Raw genomic sequence first — 27,952 nt, 5'->3', positions numbered from 1 at the left:
ACCTGGTGGTGTCAATAAGGGCCAAACATTTTGACTGGGGGGAGGGGGGGGGGGTGGTAAATACTGGTTAGCAATAATGTTCATATTAAACAGGTTGTAACTTCATGACAATATAGACAGCTGATAGTGTTCAGTGCAAAATTATGTAAATGCTTAGTATAAGGCACTAGGTGAAAATAGCAGTTGAGTAGTGCAAGATCCAAGAACAGTGGTTTTCTAGAAGTAGCTGTTCTTCAACTAATATAAGATGGTGAGTCAAAACATTGATAACTGCTGACCACACGGAGTGAATGCCGCCTTGTGGCATTATGGGCATGTGACATTGTAAGGAAAGAAAATATGCAGGGCAGAGATGAATGTGAAGTCATTCTAGTGGCAGTACAGCCCACAAATGGGGAAATCAACTGATAGTGACAAAGGGAGATTGCTCTGGCTTGGCACCTGGGAAGGAGCATCTTGGAAATGCCAAAGCTGGTAAGTTGTTATCGGCCGTCGTTCTGAATATCTATGGAAAATAGACCGAAGGGTGGTGAACCTGTGAGTGTGCTACAAGGTTTTGGACATCCACATCTCATCACAGAATGTGGAAGTCTGAGGCATGCCTGCTCTGTGTAAGCAGGATAGGCAATAATCAGTGGCCAACCTGATGACAAAATAAGATACTGGTAGAGGCACAAGTGTTTCGGAGCGTACCATTCAGTGCACGTTGTTGAACATGGAACTCCACAGCAGACAATGCGTATGTGTTTCCATGCTGACCCAATGGTGTCACCAGTTAAGTTTGAAGTGGGCGCAGAATCATTGGGATTAGACTGTAGATCAGTTGAAATGTGTTGCCTGGTGAGATGAATCGCATTTCTTGTTACATGAGGTCAATGGTCGTGTTCGGATACACCATCATCGAAGTGAGCAGATGACCAAAACATGTACTGCAACACAGATGCAAGCTTGTGTTATGGAAGACTTTCACCTAGACTTCCATGGACATATAGTAGTAATTGAAGGCACCATGACAACTTGGACTTGGTGAGAATTACTACAGACCACCTGCGTACCTTCATACGTTGATGTCTTCCCCAGCAGTTATGGCATCTTCCAGCAAGCTCTGTGTCTGTCGCGAGGCCAGAATTGTGCTACAGTGGTTTGAGGAGTGTGATGCTGAACTCTTGCTGCTGTCGTGAGTACCGAATTTGTCTGATCTGAACCCGATGAAACACGACTGGGATGCTATTGGGTGCCATGGGATTGTAATTCGTGGGAATTGCATGACCTGTGAAAAGGTATCTGGTGCCACATACCTCCAGAAACCTACAAAGGCTAGTGGAATCAGTGCCATGCAATCATTGCTGTATTGCTAAGCAGATGGTCATAATGTTGTGGTTAATCTGTGTATAAAGCAATGATATAATCTAGAATTTTATTCACATAATTATCAGCGTGAGTAAATTAGATCTAAATTGTAATTGGAACACTAATTTTAATAGCTTGTTAAAATACTTCACTGAAGTAGCACATAGTGGCTTCTCCTACCAGTTAATATTTGACTCATATTAAAGTTGTATGGCATGAATGGCAGGAAGACCTTGAAAGGCAGGTTCAGCTGTCTGATTGGAAAGGTTTTCCCTAACCCTCATGCCCACAGGCACTTTACCTTTGCTATGTACGAGCTGTGAATGTAAGTTTATCTGTTACGTGTAGGTGAGTGTAGAGAGAGAGAGAGAGAGAGAGTGTGTGTGTGTGTGTGTGTGTGTGTGTGTGTGTGTGGAGAAGGGAAAGGGTGCAGCCCGGTGCCGGCACATAACCTGCTCCCCTCGAAAAGAACCAAGGGGCCCGCTAAGCTTAATGTCCCCTTGCGACAGATGGATCACCATCACCAGGGTCATGTCCCCTCACTCCATGAGGCACTGTAGAGGGCTTTGGAATTTAACCCAGGCCATTGGCACAAAGACTGGTGACTGGGAGTTTTACACCACCACCACCACCACCACCTCTTCTCCCCTTGCTGGCCAAATACTGGCAGTAAAAAGTTCATCCACCACCAGGATTCAAACCAACTTACCTCAGAATTGAGTGTCACTGTACAGACATGCATTAGTGACCTCAGCTATAGAGATGGGTGTTTGACTCATTAAATAAGCCTAAAGGCTCTGCTCTTGGTGGGATTTATGGAGAAAGATCTGTGAGTGAGAGTGACACTACATTGATGAAGATACTCAGTATGCGTATATTTGGGTATGTGCACTTACTTGATTTAAAAATCTAGATACATGAATGTACGTAATTAGAGGCCTAACTTGTTATACTGAATAACTGAGAAATTAGCAGAAGTGCATCAGCAAAGGAGCTGATAGACATGGCTGTAGAATTTAGTTACCTCATTCAGCAAATATTATTAATGCTTAAATTTATGTCAATAAATTTCTAACACTTCTGTTAAATCAAACATTTCACACTTTATTGTGCTATGCAGGCTTTATTATTCTATGGTTTGTAACCTGTCTGGCATATGTGTGATTATATTTGATTTGTGGAAATTATTCACTCTGAAGGTGCCAAAATATTCTTGTAAATGCTCAAGAAAATTACCTCCAATCTGACCGATATATGCAGAAAAGTTTTTACAGTAAATTTATATGCACCACTGGTGCCCTTTTAATTTTACCAAAATAGTAGGGTATGTCAGCATATTTTGCAGAAGGTTTAATTGTCCATAATTTTCCTGGCTTCTGTCAGTGACTGGATCTTCGGTACATATCATAAATTAAATCCCCCACTATGTTTTTATGCAAAAGTTAATCTCAGGAACTACAGTGGTGATAACAGCAGTACAGAAAGGATTGGTTGCTGCTCGCCCCATAGAGGTGTTCAGTCGCAGAAAGACACAAGGTTTAATATTACATAGGCCAGATGCTACAAGAGCCAAACCACCTGATGAGAGATATGCAGGGTCATCTCTGGGTACCTGAACATGGCAATGGCCATATGTGTGTGATTTGTGCTTGTGTGAATGTGTGTGTATTTTCTACTTCTGGAGGAGGACACTGTATGAAAGCTGACTATTACAGCACTCTTTTTTTCATTTTGCCGGCCTGTGACTTTTCACTAGTAGACTGATTCATGAGGAAGGTTTGTCTATATAATTTATCACCACCACGATAGAGATGTCATCTGGCAGTAGATATTTAATGCTACTCACTTGGAACTGGGGCAGGTTACTAGGAGTACATAATTATTAGTAAGTCTATCAGAATATCCATTGGTCTATTGTTCTGTTACTGGGTGTGTGCATGGTCTGCGTGACTTATTGCAAAATGCTACATATTTTTGTTTGAGGGATATGTGTTTTGATGATATCACTCTGTTTCCTTCCTCTAAATCTGAAATGTTTATAATATGAAGATCCAAAAAATTACTATACTTCAGCTTTGATTCCATCAAAAACAATTCATGTTTACTTGCATGTAAGTTTTTAATTGCTATTGGAAAATGCGTTCTTAAGAAATTTTCACATTCAACATATGTATAGCCTTCAAAATTTCAGGAATTAATGTCTTTCAGTTTTTTAAAAGAATGCTCTGGATTATGTCAGTTATTTCATACACTGGAACATTTGTTACTTAATTGCAATGGTGGCAAACAAATTGCAACATCAGTAAGCTGTGCAACATAGACAAAAGTTGGTAGGCATGTTTTTACATCAGAAAAATGATGCTGATTACAATTTCATGCCAGTTGTGTAAGTGTGGTGCTAGCAGCACCACTATGAGAATGCAAATCAGGTTTGCTTTAAATAAACGCTGCAACAGTCGTGATCGTTAATTACCATTGAGATTGCATGGTGAGTTGATGTTAGTCGAGAATGCCTTTAAGGTGGCAGGGACACCATTATTAACACCTCACTGAGTTTGAACCGAGGTTGTGTAATAGGGCTACGAGAAGCTGGATGTTTCTTTTGTGATATTGCAGGACAACTTGGCAGGAATGTAGCCAATGTGCACGACTGCTGGCTGCGGTGGTCACAAGGAGGTACGGTTGCAAGAGGACTGTGCTCCGGATGGCCACATGGCACTACTGAGAGGGAAGACCATTGTGTTCGGCATATGGCTCTAGCCAATAGTACTGCATTTGCAGCAGTAATTTCAGCAGCAGTTGGCATCATAGTGACACAGCTGACTTAAAAATCGGTTACTTCAAAGACAGCTCCAAGCTAGACACCATGTAATGTGCATTCCAGTGACCCCATACCACTGCCATTTTTGACTTAGCAATGTCAAGTGAGAGCTCATTGGAGGGTGTGGTGGAGTTCTGTTGTGTTTTCTAATGACAACTGGTTCTCCCTCAGTGCCAGTGATGGCTGTGTGTGGGTTAGGTGGAGGCCAGTTGAGCCTGAACCCACACGTCTGCTTGCTGGACACACTGGACCTACACCAGAAGTTATGGTCTGGGGTGCAATTTCATATGACAGCAGGAGCATTCTCATGGCCATCCCATGCACCATGACTGCAAATTAATAAATCAGTCCGGCAATAGGACCTCTTGTGCTGCCATTCATGAACAGCATTACAAAGTGTGTTTTCCAACAGGATAACACTTGCCCACATACTGCTGTTGTACCCATCATGCTCTACAGTGGGTCGACATATTTCTTTTTCCTGCTCAGTCACCAGATCTTTCTCCAATCGAGCACACATGGGACATCATGGGACGACAACTCCAGTGTCGTCCGCAAACAGCATTAAGGTCGAGACACACATGCCCGGACCGTGTCCGTGCCGAGACAAGTCAGCGTATCAGCCGTCACCCGGACAACGAAATACATCATTAAAACAAAAGTAGCGGGCCCCACTAGACCGGGCCGTGCATGTGGAACCTCAACGGGCCGGGGCCGGGCCGGGCAGGATTTGCCGTGTTTAATTTTTCACATGACGGACACGGCCTGACGGTAGAATTGTCTTGTGAGCTGTGCAACTGCGCGAGACTGTTCTGTGTACAAAACATGGATGTGGAACGACTAATAGAAGTAGTACATAAGTTTCCTGTTCTTTACGATCAGGGAAGTGAAAACTACAGGAATATCGAGTACAAAGACAGAGTTTTTCATCAAGCTAAAAGAGGATTTTTTTCAATTGTACAAGACTTTGAACTGAAGCAACTCATGAATGACGTATCAGTCCATCAATTCACTCCATCATCCTCCAATTCCTCAGCAAAATCTGTTTCAACACCATATCCTTCACCTGTGGAAAACGAGTCAACAGAACCTACACAGCAGCTTTTGAATCTGCAAAGGGATTCCCACAATTCGTATATAAATAACCAAAGCGACCATCCTCCAAGTTCCCCTGCATCCTCACCAGCTTCAGATACTAATTCACTGAATAGTCCTCATTTGTTTTTCTTAGGGTAGTAGAAATTTAACTGTATTATTTACTAACTTATGTATTTATCTTTCAATTACTAAAGTAATAAAAGAAAAATGCTGTCCTTAAAACTTCATATTTATTTGTGTTCTGTGTACTTTTCTTAAACCTACCTTAAAAAAACAGCCAGTCATTCTTTGGGTGAAACTGATACTCTCCAGAAAGTGTCGTATTTTCTCAGTCTTGGTTCTAGTTTCTTTAAAAGTTCACAGAAGATGTACTGTGTCATTCTAAAATATTCATAAAACTTAGTCCCATCATCTATGAGATGATAAAATAATATTCGAAACTCTCCCTGTACTGGTCTTGTTTTCCAGGCACTGTGGATCCACCATTTTCTTCTTCCTGTTTGCCTTAGTTCTTTTTCCTCTTTGTCTAAAGCAAGTGCTATAAGTCCTAATTCACCATTACGAGAATTAGTGAACATGGTTTACAGCTTTCACAAACAGAAACACAGATCACAACGTCCGAGTCACTACAAGGAACAACAAAGACACGGATGTGTCCCTGTCATGTGTGGCCCCTGCAAAAGTTAATCTCAGGAACTACAGTGGTGATAACAGCAGTACAGAAAGGATTGGTTGCTGCGCGCCCCATAGAGGTGTTCAGTCGCAGAAAGACACAAGGTTTAATATTACATAGGCCAGATGCTACAAGAGCCAAACCACCTGATGAGAGATATGCAGGGTCATCTCTGGGTACCTGAACATGGCAATGGCCATATGTGTGTGATTTGTGCTTGTGTGAATGTGTGTGTATTTTCTACTTCTGGAGGAGGACACTGTATGAAAGCTGACTATTACAGCGCTCTTTTTTTCATTTTGCTGGCCTGTGACTTTTCACTAGTAGACTGATTCATGAGGAAGGTTTGTCTATATAATTTATCACCACCACGATGACCGGAGCACAGCTGTCACTCGTCCGACGCTCGGCCCTGACACGGCCCGGACGTGTGTGTCCCGACCTTTAGCCATTATTGTGTTGACCAAGTACAACAGGCATGGAACTACATCCCACAAACTGACATCCAGCACCTGTACAACACAGTGCATGCACGTTTGCATGCTTGCATTCAACATTCTGGCAGTTGCATGGGTTACTAATGTACTGGCATTTCACATTTGCAATAGCGTATCTCACGTTTACATTAACCTGTGACCTTGCAATGTGGTCCTGCACTTAAATATGTTACTTAGACAACGGTATTCCCAAAATGTCATTATTCTCTATTATTTTTTGATGTTGCAATTTTTTTTCCATCATTGTATAGCAAGAACCAGGTCTAGCCTACCATCATACTTTTACATCTTTAATCAATGTAGTAAGATCATACATGTTGTTCGAATAAGAATTTTCAAATGTGTAATATTTGTGAAGGAAGTTGTGTAAGAGCTAACTATCCTGGTGACAACTTTCTTGATGGAGAGTTTTGTTTGTGGTTTTAGTCTGACATCTAAGTTTTAGGGTCTTCAAATTCTTGATTGTACATATACTGGTGTGTTTTACCAATTACATAATGGTGACATGTGATAAGAACATTCTTATTGTTTCTTGAAATTTTACTATTGAATCGTATTTTACTTCATAAATATTATTGCCTGTAGAAGAAGTGTCGAGGTTCCGCTAACATATTGCTGTTCATCGTGATCACAGTGGAATATCTTTTGTCAGCTTTTAATACCAGTGCCGTTTCCCTCTGAGCTTCTGATACAAATATTTTAACAACTTTCTTTCTTCACACATTTTTTCTGTATCTCCCCTAATATTAATGCGTTCTTTTTGGAGTGGTTTAATTGAGATTGTAAGCAAGAAAAATTTGTTTGTTACGGCTTAAGCTAGCCACATCAGCTCCTCTTTTAGCAGATAGGAAATTAACTTTTTTATGAGAATATCATCTTGCAAACAGTGTCTGATGTGCCAGCATGCCCTACATTGTTAAAATTTCACATAAAGTTGCCAACTTAACCCAGAAGATTCAATATTCACTTACCATTCTAAACAATTGTCAAACAAGTACAACAATTAATACACAGTAGAAGAGGATATATATAGCACCTGAGGAGGGATGCACAGGATTCAAGTAGTTGAAATGTACAATTTAAGTAGCTATATTATGACTGAATCAGAATTTATGCGTACATTCAGTCACTTGGATTACCACGGTTGTGGCAGTTCAGACCCAAAGGATAAAATTAAGTTGCTGGATATTGGCAAATACGCGCAGTCACTTTACCAGTGCAAACAAACAGTTTGTTTCAGTGTGTTCATTAGAATCTTGTTAAGGGTCGTAACATAATCTCTGAAAATAATTCCGCTACAGTTATCTGTAGAGATAAAGTTGACTGTAAAACAAACTGCCAGGGACCGTCAGTGTTTAGCTGAACTGTTAATGATAATGAATCAAACATTGCCGGAAAAAAATTTACTGGCTCATCGATTTTGAGACTTCATATCTTGAGATAATTTTGTTGAAAAACTGAAACAGTGTTTGCAAACAAATACAGCATAGAGGAATTAAAATGAGAGAGAACTTTACAAGATGCAACAAATGGTGGGTTCTTTTATCTACACTTTGGAACACTTGACAGGGGAGAGAGGAAGAGGTTTTTAGTGACAATTGTTCTTCTGGGAGACCATTCCACACTAATAATGAAAATAATTTACACAGTTTGCTTAAGTGTAATACACACCAGCAGCAGTGACAGTTGTGGTGCTTTTTTCTTCCTCTGCTGTTTGGTAAATTTGTAATGCAAGCTCAGGAATTACTTTTCTGAAACAGTATAGTTGCTTGAGATTAGTGTCAAATAATGCTAGACACAGAACCACAAAGTATTTTTTTCGATTAAGTAATGTTCTGGGTACCCTGAGGGAGGTAATGCATGCATGTGAAAGTCTATTTTTTCATTGGAGTTTTGTTTGTTGTCATTGTTGTTTTGATAGTTTTTTTATGGTACTTTGTTTTATATTTTACAGAATGATGATAACCTGGAGCAGAGTCGCCGTCTGTCGGTGGCATCACCAAATGTCAGAAGCAGGCAGCGGATGTCTACTGATGCCACACAAGTGTTGGGATCGGATATGATAGTTCACTTTACTCAGTGCTTGAAGTTGTCATCTGAAAATGTAATTATTTTTCCATACAATATGCACATGTGAACATTTTTGCTTTCATCTGAACTCTGAAAACTCAAAATGACCACAATTACATGTTACTCCCCTATTTTCTTAAATTTTTCTTGTGTTTTTCACTTTCATTGGACATAATATGTAAATAATAAAATGAGATATGGTTCTTTTTGTTGACAATCTGCTTCTTGAACAACACAAATATTGTTCAGCACAACTCACTCACTATCAAATCACAGAACGTAATAGTTTCTGACTCTTCTGGAAGTGCCGGAGGGGGGGGGGGGGGGAAGGAGGGGAGGGGCAAACTTCAGGAGGTGGATACCTAGTGATGAATCCAGCACTCTGAAAGCATGTTGAGTAATACCTTACATCTTAGTGCTGTTTGTAGGTTTGACTGGAAAGCACTCGGATAAGAATCATTCTCTCAGTGCACCCATATGCCATCAGTTCAATCATTGGGGGGGGGGACACTGTTAGTTTAATGGTGAGTGAAGACAGTCCTGTGTTAGGGAGAGTTGCCAAATGCAGAAGGAAGGTAACAACCAATTTCAAATCACAGCCCAGGGTCATTATAGATAAATACAGCAGAGAGCTTGCTGTAAACATTGTCTGGTTGAAAGTGAATCTATCAGTCCACAGCAGCCCTGAAGTCTGCCTTGGGTGTTTTGCAGGTGGCCTGGTGCTAACGGATGCAGCCTTCTAGTGGCCATGTTGGACATATAGTTATGTCCCAAATGTTGGACTGTTTGTAAGGAGGGGCTTAGCTGGTTGAGCATGGTGAGAGGGAGACTTTGATCTGATTAAGCTGTTAAAATCCCCAGTATTAAAGGTACATGACTGGGAGGTATCTGCAATAAGCTCTTCAGTACTGTTAATAAGTTGAAGTTCATTCAGATTTAAACAAGCCAGACTAATTGCTCTGTCAGAGATGTATACACGGAGTGGCTAAGTCTGATACTGAGACTGTAACTAGCAAACACTGTCTAATGAAAGCCTGTCATGACCCACACGACAAAAACAGAGTCCTGCAGCTACTGCCTAAAAGCCCATCAGCTCCTGTTGCTAACTCTACAATCAATGAACACTCTCTCTCTCTCTCTCTCTCTCTCTCTCTCTCTCTGTGTGTGTCTCTCTCTCTGTCTCTGTCTCTATCTCTGTTCTGCTCCTGAGTTTTGTTATGATTTCCCCTTTGACCCCGCCTTTTCCTGTCATGGTGTAGCATCGAAGGTTACTCCCCTCCTTATTGGCTGTATATGCGCACCATAACTCGGAGATTCTTCCGAGGCTGTGTGGAGCAGTAGAGATGCCTCTCGTAATATTGTCACACAATGCGTCCTAAGTGCTGCATTGGCTTATCAAACTGAAGTTCTGTACCCACTGTTAGTTTTAATTCCAGTCCTTATCAAGAACTCCGTTGTCAGAAGTACATGCAGCCCTCTTTGTGTGTTATCAAGCACAACTGTTCATCATCCTGGTGTTGCTCTGCCTACTTCCGGGTCTGCGGCTCCTCTTGTCATGCCGTAAGACCTTACTGTTGCCACTTGTGTTGTTAATAGTTGCCAATTTTGTTATTACCAGTGTATTTCAGACTTGGGTTTTTTATGGATGTAACAGTATGCACAATTGTATCACTTGAGCCATTGATTTGTCCCTCGGGATGATGAGATCCCTCTCCCCTAGGATCAGCCCATAGGCTTGAAACCATCCTGGTCAGTGCAGGGGATGATGAGGTGGATGAGGGGCACAGCTTCAAATGCTGTTGATGGTAGAGGAGCTGCTCCTGGGTGCAATGCCAGAGATGCAAGAGGCAAAACTAATTTGGATTCATGGCTTGTTGCTGTTCCTGAGAAGGAACATCATACCCAACATAGACTGGGGGTGTACTGCCTATCGTCCAGATCATAGGGGTTATGGATAACTGCTGGAGAACCAGGAATGTGAGGCATAAATTGCCTGTGATGTCATCCTGGAAGTGGACCCCATGTCTGCTGTCAGTGGTTTTGGGGGTGGGCAAGGCAGGCTGTCTCTTGAGTGGCACATCTAGAGGCAGCTTTCTCTGGATGATGCAACCTGAGCTGATTCTGGTGCCATCTAATGATGCCTCAATGTGTACCCAGCTGGCATCCTTGCTGGGTAGTGTTGAAGCCATCTATCCAATGAGGCATATGCAACAATGTGTGTGCCCGGACTGGGATGTCCATGTTAAAAGATATGGCTTTTTTTTTTTCTTGTTGTAATGATGGAGGCTGCAACAGGCCTCACAAGAAACAATGAAGGCATCCATGCAGGAGTTCTGCTGGGCTTTGATGGTTAATTAGTATCACCCAGCAAGAGGATAAAAAGGAAAGTTGGACAGCTTTTCCATCTGCATTTAACATTTGTACAGAAGTCCCGTAATGCCATTAGGAACTGGCTGAAATGGAGGGACATTAAGATACTTGTTGAAAACTAGGGGATTGTAAGCTGTGGTCCATTATTGGTGGCCCACGTTTTGTGGGGCACCTCCAGTAGAGACAACATTGGCCAGAGCCTTAGTGGTATTCTCCATTGTGGTCTGTTGTATTTTGATGATACATGAGAAATGAAAATGCATGTCTATTACAATCACCACATTGCCCCATGAAATGGACTCGCAAAATCATGAGGGGCAACTGAAGTAAAGGCCTGTGGCTAGCCAGTTTGTACAAACTGGTTAACCGATCTTAAGAGTAGCTTTTTAAGTGTGGCAGCTGTGACGTGTTGTGAAGTGATGAGAAATTCTCTCGCCAAATGTTAGAGTTGTGAACTGATCTGAAAGCAGGGCTTTTTATTTATCAAATTCCTCGTCCCGACCTATAGTGAACAGTGACAATCAATTCGCATTCACATGCAGGGCCGGTAAACAATAATTAATGTAATATTGACAATTTGATAAGAAAGGAGAGCCCAGTGGCGTAACGCCTGAGATGTCTGTTCTGGCAACTTTGTCTTGGGGCTAGATATGGCAAACAATGACTTATGACCTGTGACCAGATGAATTTTGTTGCCTTACAGGAAAATGTGGGACTCCTGGATACCAAAGATAATTGCTAGTGTCTTTTTTTCTTCCTGGGAATAATTTTTAAATGTCTTATATGCATGAATGGTTCAGAAAGGTTTAGTGCAGTCACCACTATGTGGTAGAATAGCCCCAATGTCATATGGTGATGTCACTGGCCAATATGAGATGCAAATGGGTTTGGTATAAGGTCAGACAGGGTGGAGCTCAGAATCATTGCTCGAGTTTAAGAAATTCTTGATGACAATCTGCGGACCTCTGGAAAGAGAGACCTTTTCTCTAAAGTTGATTCAATGAATGGGCCATTGTTGCAATGTGAGCAATAAACAGGGAATAATATGTAACCTTGCTCATAAAAACCTGCATTTACTTCACATTCTGTGGTGTAGGAATATGAGAAATTGCTGTCACATACTTTGAAAATACTTTAAGGCTGTGGCTGTCCCAGCTAAGGATATATCCTACATATGTGATGCAAAGCCGACAGAAAAAGCATTTCACCAAGATGCATATCAGCTCGGATAATACTCACCAGAGATTAGGCATAAGCTCCTCTTGAGTGCTTCCTGTGACCATTGTATCACCCAGATAATTGATGTATTATGAAATATTGGTAGTAGTTTGTCCTAAAAATTTTTTTGAAGGATTGCTAGTGCGTGAGTTATGCCTCAAGGTAAACTGTTACATTGATAGAGACTGTAAGGAGTACATAATACCAGAATGGCTTTGGAAGCCTTCCAAAGAAAATAGAAAATAAGCTTTCATAAGATAGATCTTAGATACATCGTAGATAAATACAAACCCCTTGCCAATTTCAAAAATGATTCATCAGGACGTCAGACAGGGTAAGAGTCCACAGTTGACTTGAGTGTTCACCGTATTTTTAAATTACTCACAAAAGTGCAATGCACCACCAGGTCTTCAAACAATGATTAAAGGTGATGCCTTTCTGCTGTGATCAATCAGGGACAGAATTTTTAACTCCTCTAAGCAGTCAAGTCCTTTGACCTTGACCTAAAATGGTAAAGAGGTATCAAGTGGGCATTGAAAAATTTCAGCAGTACCAGCTCTCTTAATGTAATATGGACAGAAAATTTCGAAGCCCGTCCCAGGCCTGGAGAAATGAGGGTGATACACAGAACTCTCTTCTGCAGATGTAACTGTATTCTTTTGTTTGGCCTGAGTGTTGGATAGAGAATCCAAAGGCTGTATTTACATCCAGGCCAAAATAATTTTCCACTGAGAGTTGTGCTACTATTGAGAAAGAAAGGGTTCTGGCCACTTAATTATACATTAATTTTAGAACGAATTTAAGGGTGGTTACCTGATTTGGAAGTATGTAGGTTAATTAATCAAAAAGAAGTAAAATAAGAATACCATACTTTTGGCATCAGACGGCATGGTGCTATCCGAGATCTGTGATGTTCTCTACACCGACACGGTTGACTGCTGACAGTGTGAACAGTTCTAACAAACGTCTCCCAGGTGACCCTGGTGATGTGGGCAAGTACATCTAGCATCACGATAACTGGGCAGTCTGAAATTTTCATCGTGACTGAGTGGAAAACCATTCCGCCACTGGGTTCGATCTCTGTTCAGTCGAACGGAAGCTGATGTGCAGCTACCTGGACGGTTACATTTTTGCAATCTCACCATCAGGTGGACTACATTGCACCACAGTTGCTCTTTACAGTGTATTATATTATTCTTAAGTTTATTATTACCCCCCCCCCTCCCCCCAAGAACCACGGACCTTGCCATTGGTGGGGAGGCTTGCGTGCCTCAATGATACAGATAGCTGTACCGTAGGTGCAACAACAACGGAGAGGTATCTGTTGAGAGGCCAGACGAACTGGTGGTTCCTGAAGAGGGGCAGCAGCCTTTTCAGTAGTTGCAGGGGCAACAGTCTGGACGATTGACTGATCTGGCCTTGTAACACTAACCAAAACGGCCTATCTGTGCTGGTACTGCGAACGGCTGAAAGCAAGGGGAAACTACGGCCATAATTTTTCCAGAGGGCGTGCAGCTTTACTGTATGATTAAATGATGATGGCGTCCTCTTGGGTAAAATATTCCGGAGGTAAAATAGTCCCCCATTCGGATCTCCGGGTGGGGACTACTCAAGAGGACGTCGTTATCAGGAGAAAGAAAACTGGCGTTCTATGAATCGGAGCGTGGAATGTCAGATCCCGTATCGGGCAGGTAAGTTAGAAAATTTAAAAAGGGAAATGGATAGGTTAAAGTTAGATATAGTGGGAATTAGTGATGTTCGGTGGCAGTAGGAACAAGACTTCCGGTCAGGTGAATACAGCATTATAAACACAATATCAAATAGGGGTAATGCAGGAGTAGGTTTAATAATGAATAAAAAAATTGGAGTGTGGGTAAGCTACTACAAACAGCATAGTGAACTCATTATTGTGGCCAAGATAGACACGAAGCCGACCCCTACTACAGTAGTACAAGTTTATATGCCAACTAGCTCTGCAGATGAATAGGAGAGATTGAAGAAATGTATGATGAAACAAAATAAATTATTCAGATAGTGAAGGGAGACGAAAATTTAATAGTCATGGGTGACTGGAATTCGGTAGTAGGAAAAGGGAGAGAAGGAAATGTAGTAGGTGAATATGGATTGGGGCTAAGAAATGAAAGAGGAAGCCGCCTGATAGAATTCTGCACAGAGCACAACTTAATCATAGCTAACACTTGTTTCAAGAATCATGAAAAAAGGTTGTATACATGGGAGAAGCCTGGAGATACTGACAGGTTTCAGATAGATTACGTAAGGCTAAGACAGAGATTTAGGAACCAGGTTTTAAATTGTAAGACATTTCCAGGGGCAGATGTGGACTCTGACCACAATCTATTGGTTAGGAACTGTAGATTAAAACTGAAGAAACTGCAAAAAGGTGGGAATTTGAGGAGATGGGACCTGGATAAACTGAAAGAACCAGAGGTTGTACAGTGTTTCAGGGAGAGCATAAGGAACAATTGACAGGAATGGGGGAAAGAAATGCAGTAGAAGAAGAATGGGTAGCTTTGAGAGATGAAGTAGTGAAGGCAGCAAAGGACCTAGTAGATAAAAAGATGAGGGCTAGTAGAAATCCTTGGGTACTGAATTTAATTCATGAAAGGAGAAAATATAAAAATGCAGTAAATGAAGTAGGCAAAAAGGAATACAAACGTCTCAAAAACGAGATCGACAGGAAGTGCAAAATGGCTAAGCAGGGATGGCTAGAGGACAAATGTAAGGATGTAGAGGCTTATCTCACTAGGGGTAAGATAGATACTGCCTACAGGAAAATTAAAGAGACCTTTGGAGAAAAGAGAACCACTTGTATGAATATCAAGAGCTCAGATGGAAACCCAGTTCTAAGCAAGGAAGGGAAAGCAGAAAGGTGGAAGGAGTATATAGAGGGTCTATACAAGGGCAATGTACTTGAGGACAATATTATGGAAATGGAAGAGGATGTAGATGAAGATGAAATGGGAGATACGATACTGCGTGAAGAGTTTGACAGAGCACTGAAAGACCTGAGTCGAAACAAGGCCCGGGAGTAGACAACGTTCCATTAGAACTACTGACGGCCTAGGGAGAGCCAGTCCTGACCAAACTCTACCATCTGGTGAGCAAGATGTATGAGACAGGAGAAATACCCTCAGACTTCAAGAAGAATATAATAATTCCAATCCCAGAGAAAGCAGGTGCTGACAGATGTGAAAATTACCATCGTAACTGCCGTCTGCTTCACGTCTGCTGTGCAGCGAGCTACCTTAATTGTAGTATTAACTGTATTTTTCTTACTTGTCACCGTGTGTTTTTGCTTTTAGGAAGCTTTAATTTTTGAGTACTAATAATAGTGGTCCATAGATTTCGTGTTTGTTTTGAATACAGTCAGAGTGAGTCCCTTTAGTCAACCATAGTGCCAGTAGTGATAGTGTTTGTTTTCAATACAGTCCAGAGACAGGTAGTGCTATTTTCATTGTTTTCTACAAAAAGTAGCTAGCAACCACAGTTCAGTCAACAATCAGTCGCCTTTAGTGAATTAGCAGTCTAGTTAAAAGTTGATTAACTCTCTACAGTAAATTGAATTCTTAGGATGGACAGGAGGTGTGACTACTGTGTACGGACGCAGGAGGAGCTGGCCACTGTTCGCGAACAGCTGAACGTGTTGATGGCCGCAGACGTCTTCAGGCTGCTGCCTCGGAGTGTAGCGGCAGTGGGGAGTCTGGTGCGTCGCATGCTACACCCCAGGTGTTACATGCTTCACCCACTGTCCCTGCTGTCGAGACATCTTCGCGGGTACCGGGCGTGGTTGGGCCACCCTCTCCTCAAGGGGAGTGGCGGGTTCAGCGGTGTTCGCGGCGCGCAAGGCGGAGGGTCAAAGTGAAGGCTGGCCGTGTGGCATCGCGTGCTCTGCCTGTGAGTGGACATGAGGCCGCTCCTTGAGAAAGGTCTGAGCAGGCACACGGGGGGGAGGGGTTTATTAGTTATTGGGAGCTCCAACGTTAGGCGGGTGATGGAGCCCCTTAGGGAAATAGTGGAAAGGTCGGGGAAGAAGGCCAGTGTTCACTCTGTCTGCTTGCCGGGGGGGTCTCATCTGAGATGTGGAGGAGGCCCTGCCGGCGGCGATAGAGGGCACTGGGTGCACCCGACTGGAAATTGTTGCTCATCTCGGCACCAATGACTGCTGCCGTCTGGGTTCAGAGGTCATCCTCAGTTCGTACAGGCGGTTGGCGGAATTGGTGAAGGCGGAAAGCCTCGCTCACGGGGTGGAATCAGAGCTAACTATTTGTAGTATCGTTCACAGAACCGATCACGGTCCTCTGGTTCGGAGCCGAGTGGAAGGCTTAATCCAGAGGCTCAGACGATTCTGCGGAGATCTGGGGTGCAAATTTCTCAACCTATGCTATCGGGTGGAGAAATGTAGGGTCCCCCTGAATAGGTCAGGCGTGCACTACACGCCGGAAGTGGCTACAAGGGTAGCAGAGTACGTGTGGAGTGCACATGTCTGTTTTTTAGGTTAGAGAATTCCCTCCCTAGGCCCGACAAGACGCCTCCTGAGACGCGGCAAGGTAGGAGTAGGCAAAATGCAACAGGGAATAACAATATTAATGTGCTAATAGTAAACTGCAGGAGCATCTATAGAAAGGTCCCAGAACTGCTCTCATAAATAAACGGTCACAATGCCCACATAGTACTAGGGACAGAAAGTTGGCTGAAACCAGACGTAAACAGTAATGAAATCCTAAACTCAGATTGGAATGTATACCGCAGAGACAGGCTAGACAGTGAAGGTGGAGGCGTGTTTATAGCGATAAAAAGTGCAATAGTATCGAAGGAAATTGATAGAGATCCGAAATGTGAAATAATTTGGGTGAAGGTCATGGTTAAAGCAGGGTCAGACATGGTAACTGGATGTCTCTATAGGCCCCCTGACTCAGCAGCTGTTGTGGCTGAGCACCTGAAGAATAATTTGGAAAATATTTCGAGTAGATTTCCCCACCATGTTATAGGTTCTGGGTGGAGATTTTAATTTGCCGGATATAGACTGGGAGACTCAAACGTTTATAACGGGTGGCAGGGACAAAGAGTCCAGGGAAATTATTTTAAGTGGATTATCTGAAAACTACCTTGAGCAGTTAAACAGAGAACCGACTCGTGGCGATAACATATTAGACCTTCTGGTGACAAACAGACCCAAACTATTTGAAACAGTTAACACAGAACAGGGAATCAGCGATCATAAAGCAGTTACCGCATCAATGATTTCAGCCGTAAATAGAAATATTTAAAAAGGTAGGAAGATTTTTCTGTTTAGCAAAGGTGACAAAAAGCAGATTACAGAGTACCTGACGGCTCAACACAAAAGCTTTGTCTCAAGTACAGATAGAGTTGAGGATCAGTGGACAAAGTTCAAAACCATTGTACAATATGCGTTAGATGAGTATGTGCCAAGCAAGATTGTAAGAGATGGAAAAGAGCCATCGTGGTACAACAACCAAGTTAGGAAACTGCTGTGGAAGCAAAGGGAACTTCACAGCAAACATAAACATAGCCAAAGCCTTGCAGACAAACAAAAATTACGCGAAGCGAAATGTAGTGTGAGGAGGGCTATGCGAGAGGCGTTCAATGAATTCGAAAGTAAAGTCCTATGTACTGACTTGGCAGAAAATCCTAAGAAATTTTGGTCTTACGTCAAAGCGGTAGGTGGATCAAAACAAAATGTCCAGACGCTCTGTGACCAAAATGGTGCTGAAACAGAGGATGACAGACAAAATGCCGAAATACTAAATGTCTTTTTCCAAAGCTGTTTCACAAAGGAAGACTGCACTGTAGTTCCTTCTCTAGCTTGTCGCACAGATGACAAAATGGTAGATATCGAAATAGACGACAGAGGGATAGAGAAACAATTAAAATCGCTCAAAAGAGGAAAGGCCGCTGGACCTGATGGGATACCAGTTCGATTTTACATACAGTACGCGAAGGAACTTGCCTCCCTTCTTGCAGCGGTATACCGTAGGTCTCTAGAAGAGCGTAGCATTCCAAAGGATTGGAAAAAGGACACAGGTCATCCCCGTTTTCAAGAAGGGACGCCGAACAGATGTGCAGAACTATAGACCTATATCTCTAACGTCGATCAGTAGTAGAATTTTGGAACACGTATTATGTTTGAGTATAATGACTTTTCTGGAGACTAGAAATCTACTCTGTAGGAATCAGCATGGGTTTCGAAAAAGACGGTCGTGTGAAACCCAGCTCGCGCTATTCGTCCACGAGACTGAGGGACATAGACACGGGTTCACAGGTAGATGCCGTGTTTCTTGACTTCCGCAACGCGTTCGATACAGTTCCCCACAGTTGTTTAATGAACAAAGTAATAGCATATAGACTATCAGACCAATTGTGTGATTGAATTGAAGAGTTCCTAGATAACAGAACGCAGCATGTCATTCTCAATGGAGAAAAGTCTTCCGAAGTAAGAGTGATTTCAGGTGTGCCGCAGGGAAGTGTCGTAGGACCGTTGCTGTTCACAATATACATAAATGACCTTGTGGATGACATCGGAAGTTCACTGAGGCTTTTTGCAGAGGATGCTGTGGTGCATCGAGAGGTTGTAACAATGGAAAATTGTACTGAAATGCAAAAGGATATGCAGCGAATGGACGCATGGTGCAGGGAATGGCAATTGAATCTCAATGTAGACTAGTGTAATGTGCTGCAAATACATAGCAGGTCAACAACTGGAAGCAGTTAATTCCATAAATTATCTGGGAGTACGCATTAGGAGTGATTTAAAATTGAATTATCATATAAAGTTGATCGTCGGTAAAGCTGATGCCAGACTGAGATTCATTGGAAGAATCCTAAGGAAATGCAATCCAAAAACAAAGGAAGTAGGTTACAGTACGCTTGTTCGCCCACTGCTTGCATACTGTTCAGCAGTGTGGGATCCGTACCAGATAGGGTTGATAGAAGAGATAGAGAAGATCCAACGGAGAGCAGCGCGCTTCGTTACAGGATCATTTAGTAATCGCGAAAGCGTTACGGAGATGATAGATAAACTCCAGTGGAACACTCTGCAGGAGACATGCTCAGTAGCTTGGTACGGGCTTTTGTTAAAGTTTCGAGAACATACCTTCACCGAAGATTCAAGCAGTATATTGCTCCCCCCTACGTATATCTCGCGAAGAGACCATGAGGATAAAATCAGAGAGATTAGAGCCCACACAGAAGCATACCGACAGTCCTTCTTTCCACGAACAATACGAGACTGGAATAGAAGGGAGAACTGATAGAGGTACTCAGGGTACCCTCCGCCACACACCGTCAGGTGGCTTGCGGAGTATGGATGTAGATGTTGACAATCAGTTCAATAAGTCACGGATGCAAAATACTAACGCGTATTCTTTACAGACTAATGGAAAAACTGGTAGAAGCTGACCTTGGCGAAGATCAGTTTGGATTCCACAGAAATGTTGGAACACGTGAGGCAATACTGACCCTACTACTTATCTTAGAAAATAGATTAAGGAAACTCAAACCTACGTTTCCAGCATTTGTAGACTTAGAGAAAGCTTTTGACAGTGTTGACTGGAATACTCTATTTCAAATTCTGAAGGTGGGAGGGGTAAAATACAGGGAGCGAAAGGCTATTTACAATGTGTACAGAAACCAGATGGCAGTTATAAGGGTCGAGGGGTATGATAAAGCAGCAGTGGTTGGGAAGGGAGTGACACAGGGTTGTAGTCTCTCCCTGATGTTATTCAATCTGTATATTGAGCAAGCAGTGAAGGAAACAAAAGAAAAATTTGGAGTAGGTATTAAATTCCATGGAGAAGAAATAAAAACATTGAGGTTCGCCGATGACATTGTAATTCTGTCAGAGACAGCAAAGGACTTGGAAGCGCAGTTGAATGGAATGGACAGTGTCTTGAGAGGAGTATATAAGATGAACATCGACAAAAGCAAAACGAGGATAATGGAATGTAGTTGAATTAAGTCGGGTGATGCTGAGGGAATTAGATTAGGAATTTAGACACTTAAAGTAGTAAAGGAGTTTTGCTATTTGGGGAGCAAAATAACTGATGATGTTCGAAGTAGAGAGGATATAAAATGTAGACTGGCAATGGCAAGGAAAGCGTTTCTGAAAGTATTTGTGTGGAGTGTAGCCATGTATGGAAGTGAAACATGGACGATAAATAGTTTGGACAAGAAGAGAACAGAAGCTTTTGAAATGTGGTGCTACAGAAGAATGCTGAAGATTAGATGGGTAGATCATATAACTAATGTGGAGGTATTGAATAGGATTGGGGAGAAGAGAAGTTTGTGGCACAACTTGACTAGAAGAAGGGATCGGTTGGTAGGACATGTTCTGAGGCATCAAGGGATCACCAATTTAGTATTGGAGGGCAGCGTGGAGGGTAAAAATTGTAGAGGGAGACCAAGAGATGAATACACTCAACAGATACAGAAGGATGTAGGTTGCAGTAGGTACTGGGAGATGAAGCAGCTTGCACAGGATAGAGTAGCATGGAGAGCTGCATCAAACCAGTCTCAGGACTGAAGATCACAACAACAACATTATTATATTATACTTATGTTTATTATTATATTATACTTATGTTTATTATTATATTATTCTATAATTGTCTGCACAAAATGAAATTACTCGTAAGTTTTATTAAATACTACTTACTAATTATCCATGTGAAAAATGAGAGTGTGTGTGTGTGTGTGTGTGTGTGTGTGTGTGTGTGTGTGTGTGTGTGTGTGTGTGTGTCTGTGTGTGCGCGCGCGCGTGTGTGTGTGTGTGTGTGTGTGTGTGTGTGTGTGTGTGTGTGTGTGTGTGTGCGCGTCCGTGCGCGCCCAGTGACATCCTATGCAGTAAAGTAATCACTGTAATCGCTGTACCAACTATACAGGGTGGTCCATTGATAGTGACCGGGCCAAATATCTCATGAAATAAGTGTGAAACGGAAAAACTACAAAGAACGAAACTTGTCTAGCTTGAAGGCGAAACCAGATGCACTATGGTTGGCTCGCTAGATGGCGCTGCCATAGGTCAAACAAATATCAACTGCGTTTTTTAAAATAGGAACCCCCATTTTTTATTACATATTCGTGTAGTACGTAAAGAAATATGAATGTTTTAGTTTGACAACTTTTTTCGCTTTGTGATAGATGGCTCTGTAATAGTCACAAACACAAAATACAGAACGTAGGTCCATTTGAACATTTTATTTCGGTTGTTCCAATGTGATACATGTACCTTTGTGAACTTACCATTTCTGAGAACGCATGCTGTTACAGGGTGATTACCTGTAAATACCACATTAAAGCAATAAATGCTCAAAATTATGTCCGTCAACCTCAAGGCATTTGGAAATATGTGTAACAACATTCCTCTCAACAGCGAGTAGTTCGCCTTCCGTAATGTTCGCACATGCATGTTATCAGGCATTGTCAGTGGATCACAATAGCAAATATCCTTCAACTTTCCCCACAGAAAGAAATCTGGGGATGCCAGATCCAGTGAACGACCGAGCGAGGTGGCGCAGTGGTTAGCACACTGGACTCGCATTCGGGAGGACGACGGTTCAATCCCGTCTCCGGCCAACCTGATTTAGGTTTTCCGTGATTTCCCTAAATCACTTCAGGCAAATGCCGGGATGGTTCCTTTGAAAGGGCACGGCCGATTTCCTTCCCCATCCTTCCCTAACCCGAGCTTGCGCTCCGTCTCTAATGACCTCGTTGTCGACGGGACGTTAAACACTAATCTCCTCCTCCTCCAGTGAACGTGCGGGCCATGGTATGGTGCTTCAACGAAGAATCCACCTGTCATGAAATATACTGTTCAATACCGCTTCAACCGCACGCAAGCTACGTGCCAGTCGTCCATCATGTTGGAAGTACATCGCCATTCTGTCATGAAGTGAAACATCTTGTAGTAACATCGGTAGAACATTATGTAGGAAATTAGCATACGTTGCACCATTTACATTGCCATCGATAAAATAGGGGCCAATTATCCTTCCTCCCATAATGCTGCACAATACATTAACCCACCAAGATCGCTGATGTTTCACTTGTCGCAGCCATCGTGGATTTTCCGTTGTCAAATAGTGCATATTATACCGGTTTGTGTTACTGTTGTTGGTGAATGACGCTTCGTTGCTAAATAGAACGCATGCAAAAAACCTCTTTGTCCCATAAATTCTCTTGTGCCCAGTGGCAGAACTGTACACGACGTTCAAAGCCGTCGCCATTCAATTCCTGGTGCATAGAAATATGGTACTGGTACAATCAATGTTAATGTAGCATTCTCAACACCGACGTTTTTGAGATTCCCGATTCTCGCGCAGTTTGTCTGCTACTGATGTGCGGATTAGCTGCGACAGCAGCTAAAACACCTACTTCAGCATCATCATTTGTTGCAGGTTGTAGTTTACATTTCACATGTGGCTGAACATTGCTTGTTTACTTAAATAACGTAACTATCCGGCGAACGGTCCAGACACTTGGATGATGTCATCCAGGATACCAAGCAGCGTACATAGCACATGCCCGTTGGGCATTTTGACCACGATAGCCATACATTATCACGATATCGACCTTTTCTGCAATTGGTAAACGGTCCATTTTAACACAGGTAATGTATCACAAAGCAAATACCGTCTGCACTGGTGAAATGTTATGGGATACCACGTACTTATACATTTGTGACTACTACAGCGCCATCTATCACAAAGCGAAAAAAGTGGTCCAACTAAAACATTCATATTTCTTTACGTACTACACAAATATGTAATAAAAAATGGGGTTCCTCTTTTTTTAAAAAATGCAGTTGATATCCGTTTGACCTATTACAGCGCCATCTAGCGGGCCAACCGTAGCGCCATCTGGTTTCCCCCTTCAAGCTGGACAAGTTTCGTTCTTTGTAGCTTCTTCGTTTGATGCTTATTTCATGAGATATTTGGCTCGGTCACTATCAATGGACCACCCTGTACAGCTGACAGTAGTAAAGCACTCAAATATAATGAATTTTTTGGAAGTCAAAGGTTGATGACCTATGTCATCTATGGACATATCTAGAGAGACTGAACTGCATAACTAGCTGCTGGAGTACTGTCATGTTAGATGTTACCCTCACATGTGGTGGCAGTATTCTGCTGTGTTGACTGATGTTCTGATACAGCTAGCTATATCTATCATTTCACTGTTTGCAAGGTCAGGTACCTGAATCACCTCACATGGGGTCATCCACTTATTCATGAACGATGCCTCAACAGGCTACTTGTGGCCACATGATTGCTCTTGTGGAGGAAAGGAAATATACTCATAAATGTAACAAAAGGGAGATATTTATTAAGGACACAAAAGTCAAACTGTTCACATGGAACCCACATGAGCTAGAGGGAGGGGTCGTTACAGCTACTAAACTATGAGGATCAGACTGAAGTTTCAACTTGTATTCTGCATTCAAATTACTACACATATGGAAATGTGTGTAGAGCAGACAGTAAACTTTTTGTGAGCAACTTTCATGTGAGTGGTAAGACAATTGGCCAATACTTCAGTCAGGTCTTGTGTAAATTGATCTTGTTCCCAGTGTCACTTTATCAAACATCTCAATGAACTCCTATTTTTGACTCAATGGCAGGAGATTGGTATTTGCAAAAGAAGGGCCGAGTATTTTGTTATGAAGAGTTTCTCTTCATGTTGATTAGTATCTTTTGCCAAAGCTATGCTTCATGTAGAGTGATTGTTCCTTTATTTGAACTGAAAATTTTGTTTTGTTTTACAGAAAATTAACCCAGGAAATGCTTTCCAACTGGAGATGATTGATTATATGATATCAATGTTAAGCTCTAAGGATAGTAAGATGGACAATTTTCAGGTAAACTACAGCTATCATATGTTCCTTTAAAATTATTCTGGTTTTTCCGTTGGATACAATGAATAAGGAATTTCTGTTGTGTGTATTAAAATATACATCAAGTTTTGTTTATTTGCAATGGATTAGTTTAGTTTTATGTAAATGACTTCAACATTTTGTGATGTGTACTCTTTTTCATTTTAAATGATTATTTTTAGTTGTTAATTTTAATTCAACTATTTCTGTGGCACCATAGAAACCAAAGATTCCTGAATGGTTCAAGATATTGAAAACAGCTTTTGTGCAAGTGATTGTATGCAGAGGCACACAATTTTCCTTCCCATTAATATCATTACCTTAACTGAGATATCGAAGCAAGTGTTTTTCTTTTTTTTTAAATGATTGGAATTGTTATCTTAACAGTATTCAAAAGCTCTTGAAGTGGTTGGATGTAGTTACACAACATTTGTTAAGGTTCGCATCAAAATGTTACATTGTAATATTTGGGAAATATGGTGTAATTAAGAGGGTCCACTAGTGTTGTCTAAACACTGCCAAGCAAGTATTATACAGACACTATATTGTGGCAGTTTTAGGTGGGAGTAGTTTTGAACTATGGTTGCATGAGATACTGGTAGAGGTAGGGTCTGAACTACCACTGCCAGCAATAGCAAACATTTGCGCTGTAGCCAGTACTAAATGTTTTGTGCAATTCAGTTTATTGTGTTTGGGATTGATTGTTTTCTTCTCTGGTTTCGAAATGCTGGAGAAACTAATAATGGTGCATAAAGGGATTTCAATGTATTTCTCACAACAAAAGCAATGACCAATCCGTATGAACGTAATGTCAGTTCGACTTTTGTGGAAGCACAGAATACGGACGTAAGGTGGCAGCCAGTTGAGAGGGAGGTGGAGCCTATTCCAGCAGGCTGCTCCACTCTCCTCGGGCAGTCTAAGCTCTCGTTTGTTTACAGTCATGGCCAACTGCCATGGTACATTGCCCACTTAATGCTACATGCTGGGCTGTGTTGTTTGCAGCATAAATTAAACATAAAAGATTTAAACATAGTGATAAAGGTGACCCTGCATCTGTTGAATAAAGGAGGGTCAAGTGCACGTCTTACACTTGGCGCCCATCGACCTAATGTGATAAGTGATGTGAAAGCTGACATGGCGTGATGTGACTCATCATGATCTGTGGCTTTGTGGAGACATAGCAGTGGCATGGCATATGCACAACTTGACTCCATTAGAAGCAATGTGGCACCATATCATCTTTGGACAATGAAGGTGTTCCGGTTTTAGTCAACTTAATTATTGTTTTGTGTAGATGAACCAAAGCTACATACGTCTTTGTAACTAGTTTCTTAGTAAAGCTTTTACTTTTCACATGAAACATTAAAAAACCACAGTTCGAGACTCACAAGTGTGCTCCGCTATGCAGTCTTCCTAATTTAGTTTTGAGGTAACTATTTGATAAAAAATGATTTCATGTCTTGTAGTGTGATATTGCAGCTTGATGATGAACTTTGTCTCTTTTTGACATTGCTTATAGTTATTTTGATATTTCAAAACGATGTAAGTACTACACATATTTCGAAAAGTTTGCAGTGCAAATTGCAGTCAGTGGCCAGTTTATGTTTGCATTATAGGTCCTTCAGGGCTGCAAACAAAATGGATCTAATGTATCAAAAGTGTTTTTAATATTGGAAATGGAGCTATATCTTTTTCCAGTCCTACATAAAAAAGTGATGTATTTTGACGTTTGACCGCGACAAGCTATGACATGCCGCACTCGACATTACGGCTGTGTGCTATGTGGAATTGTGGCTCATGTTTCTCTTTCATATGTGGTTTATAAAGTTAGATTCAATCGCATTTAAAGTTAACATTGCATTTGGAGCTATTTTTGTTTTAAAACTGGTAACAGTCAATCAAATATCCATTGTCAGAGTCAGGTATATGCTGTTACAGCAATTTTTCGTCTGTTCTAACAGTTTGCCATGAAACAATCTACATCTACATCTACATTTATACTCCGCAAGCCGCCCAACGGTGTGTGGCGGAGGGCACTTTACGTGCCACTGTCATTACCTCCCTTTCCTGTTCCAGTCGCGTATGGTTCGCGGGAAGAACGACTGTCTGAAAGCCTCCGTGCGTGCTCTAATCTCTCTAATTTTACATTCGTGATCTCCTCGGAAGGTATAAGTAGGGGGAAGCAATATATTCGATACCTCATCCAGAAACGCACCCTCTCGAAACCTGGCGAGCAAGCTACACCGCGATGCAGAGCGCCTCTCGTGCAGAGTCTGCCACTTGAGTTTATTAAACATCTCCGTAACGCTATCATGGTTACCAAATAACCCTGTGACGAAACGCGCCGCTCTTCCTTGGATCTTCTCTATCTCCTCCGTCAAACCGATCTGGTACGGATCCCACACTGATGAGCAATACTCAAGTATAGGTCGAACGAGTGTTTTGTAAGCCACCTCCTTTGTTGATGGACTACATTTTCTAAGCACTCTCCCAATGAATCTCAACCTGGTACCCGCCTTACCAACAATTAATTTTATATGATCATTCCACTTCAAATCGTTCCGCACGCATACTCCCAGATATTTTACAGAAGTAACTGCTACCAGTGTTTGTTCCGCTATCATATAATCATACAATAAAGGATCCTTCTTTCTATGTATTCGCAATACATTACATTTGTCTATGTTAAGGGTCAGTTGCCACTCCCTGCACCAAGTACCTATCCGCTGCAGATCTTCCTGCATTTCGCTACAATTTTCTAATGCTGCAACTTCTCTGTATACTACAGCATCATCCGCGAAAAGCCGCATGGAACTTCCGACACTATCTACTAGGTCATTTATATATATTGTGAAAAGCAATGGTCCCATAACACTCCCCTGTGGCACGCCAGAGGTTACTTTAACGTCTGTAGACGTCTCTCCATTGATAACAACATGCTGTGTTCTGTTTGCTAGAAACTCTTCAATCCAGCCACACAGCTGGTCTGATATTCCGTAGGCTCTTACTTTGTTTATCAGGCGACAGTGCGGAACTGTATCGAATGCCTTCCGGAAGTCAAGAAAAATAGCATCTACTTGGGAGCCTGTATCTAATATTTTCTGGGTCTCATGAACAAATAAAGCGAGTTGGGTCTCACACGATCGCTGTTTCCGGAATCCATGTTGATTCCTACATAGTAGATTCTGGGTTTCCAAAAACGACATGATACTCGAGCAAAAACATGTTCTAAAATTCTACAACAGATCGACGTCAGAGATATAGGTCTATAGTTTTGCACATCTGCTCGACGACCCTTCTTGAAGACTGGGACTATCTGTGCTCTTTTCCAATCATTTGGAACCCTCCATTCCTCTAGAGACTTGCGGTACACGGCTGTTAGAAGGGGGGCAAGTTCTTTCGCGTACTCTGTGTAGAATCGAATTGGTATCCCGTCAGGTCCAGTGGACTTTCCTCTATTGAGTGATTCCAGTTGCTTTTCTATTCCTTGGACACTTATTTCGATGTCAGCCATTTTTGCGTTTGTGCGAGGGTTTAGAGAAGGGACTGCAGTGCGGTCTTCCTCTGTGAAACAGCTTTGGAAAAATGTGTTTATTATTTCAGCTTTACACGTGTCATCCTCTGTTTCAATGCCATCATCATCCCGTAGTGTCTGGATATGCTGTTTCGAGCCACTTACTGATTTAACGTAAGACCAGAACTTCCTAGGATTTTCTGTCAAGTCTGTACATAGAATTTCACTTTCGAATTCAATGAACGCTTCACGCATCGCCCTCCTTACGCTAACTTTGACATCGTTTAGCTTCTGTTTGTCTGAGAGGTTTTGGCTGCATTTAAACTTGGAGTGGAGCTCTCTTTGCTTTCGCAGTAGTTTCCTAGCTTTGTTGTTGTACCACGGTGGGTTTTTCCCGTCCCTCACAGTTTTACTCGGCACGTACCTGTCTAAA

At 42.0% G+C, this 27,952-nt stretch overlaps 1 protein-coding gene across 1 annotated transcript in view; it reads left to right on the top strand.

Annotated features, from left to right (window-relative positions):
• Positions 1-27,952, top strand: part of LOC126469748 (condensin complex subunit 2-like) — a 194,840-nt gene that overhangs the window by 48,926 nt on the left and 117,962 nt on the right. The window contains exons 2-3 of the mRNA XM_050096962.1: positions 8,394-8,543; positions 23,898-23,990. Of these exons, the coding sequence (XP_049952919.1) occupies positions 8,394-8,543; positions 23,898-23,990 (243 nt within the window). The remainder of the gene's footprint in view (positions 1-8,393; positions 8,544-23,897; positions 23,991-27,952) is intronic.

Source organism: Schistocerca serialis, chromosome 3, assembly GCF_023864345.2.
Source record: "Schistocerca serialis cubense isolate TAMUIC-IGC-003099 chromosome 3, iqSchSeri2.2, whole genome shotgun sequence".
In the NCBI taxonomy this organism is placed as follows: domain Eukaryota; kingdom Metazoa; phylum Arthropoda; class Insecta; order Orthoptera; family Acrididae; genus Schistocerca; species Schistocerca serialis.
This window is presented reverse-complemented; position numbering and strand designations above follow the sequence as displayed.